Consider the following 4,399-nt stretch of genomic DNA (forward strand, 5'->3'; position numbering starts at 1 on the left):
ATATATATATATATATATATATATATATATATATATATATGTATGTGTGTGTATATGTTTGTGTGTCTGTGTTTGTCCCCCCAACATCCCTTGACAACCGATGGTGGTGTGTTTACGTCCCCGTAACTTAGCGGTTCGGCAAAAGTGACCGATAGAATAAGTACTAGGCTTACAAAGAATAAGTCCTGGGGTCGATTTGCTCGACTAAAGGCGGTGCTCCAGCATGGCCGCAGTCAAATGACTGAAACAAGTAAAAGAGTAGAGAGTATACATAGGTAAGGTCCTGCAAAAGAAAGTGACATGCAAAGAAAAGTGAAAAAAAACAGACAACAGAAATGCAATACAATGCGCAAGCAAGGAAAAGTTCCAGTCTCTAAAGTAGAGTTCAATGTAAATGGTTTTGGACAGTTTTTTGCAGCCAATGCACAGTTCTCCCACTGTGTGTGACATAGTGATCAAACTTTCTCACATAAACATGAACTGCTTACTTCCTTTTACTTAACAAATTGTACACTTTAAATAGACTTTTCTTAGGTTTGTTTTGCCTTCTTGGTTACATGCTTTTGTATTTTTCACATGCATAGTTTACATGCTTTAACCTTTTTCCTGTCTTGCATTGTTCCATGTTTGCACACATTCTTTTATATGCCTTGTTGCTACCTATGCCTTAGCTTACTTTTCTGTTTCTCACCTACAGTTCATTCTTTGTTATTGACTGTTCTGGTTCTGCCAAGGGAGTGCTGTAGGTGTGACGTAAATTGAAACAGCTTCTGTCATTGTATTATTTACGGTTCACCAGAAGTCAGGGATAAAATTACAGTGACCTCTCTTGGTGAACGTTCTAGAAACTTCCAAGAATAGCAGATTTATGTCCCTTTTAGTAATACCACTGAGTCATAGAATGTTCTGGAAGGTCTTTGTTCACCAAGGGGAACCAACAGTCTTTGAGGCTATATATTGGATGGTTGCAGTTCTTTGCCCTCTCTATTTCACTGAATTTCAACCTGAGCACATCTGTGTTAGAGAGCAGCTAATCTTGACTACACGTCGCCTAGACAAAAGAAAATGACTTTTTGGAGCAACATTACGCGTCAAGCCTTTCATGTTACACAACATGTGTACAGATTTCTCTTACACTACAAGTGAACCCAATTGTAGTATGAAATTCTTTCATACATCTTTCTATTCCATATTTCCATGCAGAATGCAACAAGACTAAATTGTATGTAACTTTTCACATTCATGTATAGCTTCATATGAAGCTTACGTACTTGCTCTTAATTATGTTAAATTATTTGTGAAGTTTAAGAATGGCTCTTTCATTATTCCAAACCTTGTAACTGTGTTAACAATTAGTAACAGTGGCAGCAAAACACTATAATTAGTGGTAAAAGAAACCCAGCGACATGAGAAGAGATGGTGGAGATCGAGGCAGTTGAGATTAGGGAACTGGGATTTTTGAATAGCAGTGTGTGTACAAAGAAAGAAAATAACAAAAACACTTGTATATGTGTACAACAGAACAAATACAAGAATAAAGGACAGTGCCAATGGTTTTAAAATAGAGAAAAAAGGGTTGTAGTTCATAGGAAAAGAACTAAGAGAAAACATTTTTATGTATTGTCATACCCATACAAGTCTTTTAAGGCCATTTTCCATTCCTTGACAAAGGTTAGCCTTGTGAATACCATGACAATTTTCTCCATTTTGCCCTATTTTCTATATTCCATTCAGCAACTCCCTTGCTTTCATTTCCTCCTCCATCACCTTTAAGCATGTATTTCACAGTATCTCCCCACTGCTATTCTGTTCCACATTCATTTTGTTGATTTTTGCCACCCAGTCATTTCAATCCTTTCTCAGCTGATGACTCGGCCATCCCATCCCATTTCTCTTCACAACATTCACTGCCACTTCTGATCTCACCATGCTCTGCAATTTATTATTAATCATCCTCTTTTTCTCCAAGATACTCCACCCAACCACTGAAACATTTTCATTTTCATTCTTTCCAGCTTTCTATTGCTACTCCACATTTATTACGTGTGTTTCATTTCCTTAAGTCAGAACACGTCTCACGCATTCAGTATACATTTTTCTCTCAGTTTTAGCATCACTCCTCTCGTTAGCACACTATTAAATTCCTGAAACTTCTTCAATGTACATCTGATAGTAGTCATCATCACTCAGTCTGAGCAACCTTTTCCATTTAATGCTTCCTAGGTGACAAAATACAAAGTGGTATCAAAAAGTTACTGGACTAGTTCTGTAGTGCACCAACAGATGGCAGCACATGGTTGCATGTGCAGTGACCTTCATGAGGCAGTATGCCAAGTGATATCGTTGTGTTTACTTAACAAGTTGTGAAATTTGTGTTTTTGTGATCATGCTGTAGTCTGCAATTTTGTCATAGACAAGAACAAAGAGCCAATGTGAAATTTTGTGTTAAACTTGAGAATTCTGCTACAGAGACATGAAGACTGCTTTGGCAAGCTTATGACGATGAGGCAATGGGTTGTACACAATGTTTTGTGTGGCACAGGTACTTCAGAAGAGGAAGGATATCCCTGAAAGATGATGAGCAATCTGGAAGATGTACCACAAGTGTCACCCCCCAGAAAAGTGGTATTGTGCATTGAGAATTCATCCCCCAAGGCCAGACCATCAATCAAAAGTTCTACTGCAATGTTTTGAAATGTCTGAGGGAGGACATTCAATGAAAGCAACCAGATCTGTGGAGCATGAAGAATTGGATTCTTCACAATGACAATGCATCTTGTCACTGAGCTCTCCTCACTTGTGAGTTTTTGACCAAAAACACATGGTATTGCTTCTGCACCCACCTTATTCACTAAATTTAGCACCTGTGGACTTCCATCTCAAAAGTCATTGTTTTAACATTGTTGCCAAAATCCAGAGTGAATTGCAGAAGGTCCTTGCCTCCTTCATGGAAAACAACTGCCAGGTCAGATTCCAAAAGTGGCAAGGATGCTGGGAGTGGCAAGGTGACTATTTTGAAGGAGATGATGTTAAAACTTAGGTAGATATGTTATTTTTTTCATTAAACATAACTAATCCTGGAACTCTTTGATACCACCTCATATATTTACATCTTGAATCTACATTCTACTTTCAAGATTCCAACAATTCCTCCTTCTTTAGCTCCCTCCATACACACTTTCACTTAAATGTAGCTGCCAAATTAGTTAACCTCTCAAACCACTACATTTTTCATAAGCCCACCCAGAACATTTTGTATGTTTAAGGAAGTTCACTCTAGTATCCTTTCCATACACAGCCATTTCCTTGTTCTTTCTTCTTATCTGTGTACATTAAAGGACCTACCATCTTTAATTTGAACAATTCTTTTTGAACCATTTCGTATCTTGTTGCAGATTATGGTGTCTGCATTGGGAAAATAGCGTTGAAAGCGTTTGCAGGCACCATCATCTGGGAAAGCTACTGTGTAGTTATTACACCCAAACATATTCTCCAATTCAAGTTTCATCAAAGGAATGGCAGACTCCAGTCTGTGAAGAAAGAAACAAAACAAAATAGTTGAGTTTTAAATTTAGAATGAATGTATGTATATTTTGTGAATGTTCTAATGTAACTGAAAATTCCAACTTTACACACTGCTCTCAATACAGCAGACCACATGATCCCAGATTCAATTCCACAGTACAGGAATGAAGTAATATGAAAAAGTACCCTATGGCAACAAGCTGAGAGTAGTTAGCATGCTAGTCGAAATGCTTAGCATCATTTCATCTGACTTTATGTTCTGAGGTCAACTTTATTTCTATCCTTTAGGGGTCAATAAAGTAAGTACCAGTTGATCACTAGGGTCAATGTAATTGACTTGTGCTCTCCCCTGAAATTGCCAGCCTTGTGCCAAAATGTGAAACCAATATGCAAAAAGTGCCTTCTTCCAAAGCTTTTGGATGCACACTAATTCAATGAGAAGGTAGTTCAGCTGATCAAACAATTAAATTCACAGCATTGAAACCAATGGAGAATGATCCATATATGTACAGAAGAGGAAGTACTTATATGGGTGACCGCTTGGGAAACCTAGGTGCTATAAGCATTCCCTTTTCATGGTGTTGCTCCAGCATGACCGCAGCCACTTGGCTGAAACGCATAAATAAATCAATAAATAAATAAATATATATATATATATATATATATATATATATGGTCGCTACATAGATGACTGTATAGGAGCCACCTCCCTCTCCCGCGAACAGCTCTGCCTTTTCATCTCCTTCCTCTCTAACTTCCACCCTGCTCTTGACTTTACTTCTACCATCTCTGACACCTCTGTTAACTTCCTCGACATCTCTCTTTCCGTCAACCCCGCCTCCAACTCTCTAACTACCTCCGCCTTCTTCAAACC

General features: G+C 38.1%; 1 protein-coding gene across 1 annotated transcript in view; it reads right to left on the reverse strand.

Annotated features, from left to right (window-relative positions):
- The window catches only part of LOC106877469 (uncharacterized), a 54,513-nt gene that overhangs the window by 6,525 nt on the left and 43,589 nt on the right, over positions 1 to 4,399 (reverse strand). Inside the window, exon 7 of the mRNA XM_014926375.2 lies at positions 3,346 to 3,530. Within this exon, the coding sequence (XP_014781861.1) occupies positions 3,346 to 3,530 (185 nt within the window). The remainder of the gene's footprint in view (positions 1 to 3,345; positions 3,531 to 4,399) is intronic.

Source organism: Octopus bimaculoides, chromosome 3, assembly GCF_001194135.2.
Source record: "Octopus bimaculoides isolate UCB-OBI-ISO-001 chromosome 3, ASM119413v2, whole genome shotgun sequence".
NCBI lineage: Eukaryota > Metazoa > Mollusca > Cephalopoda > Octopoda > Octopodidae > Octopus > Octopus bimaculoides.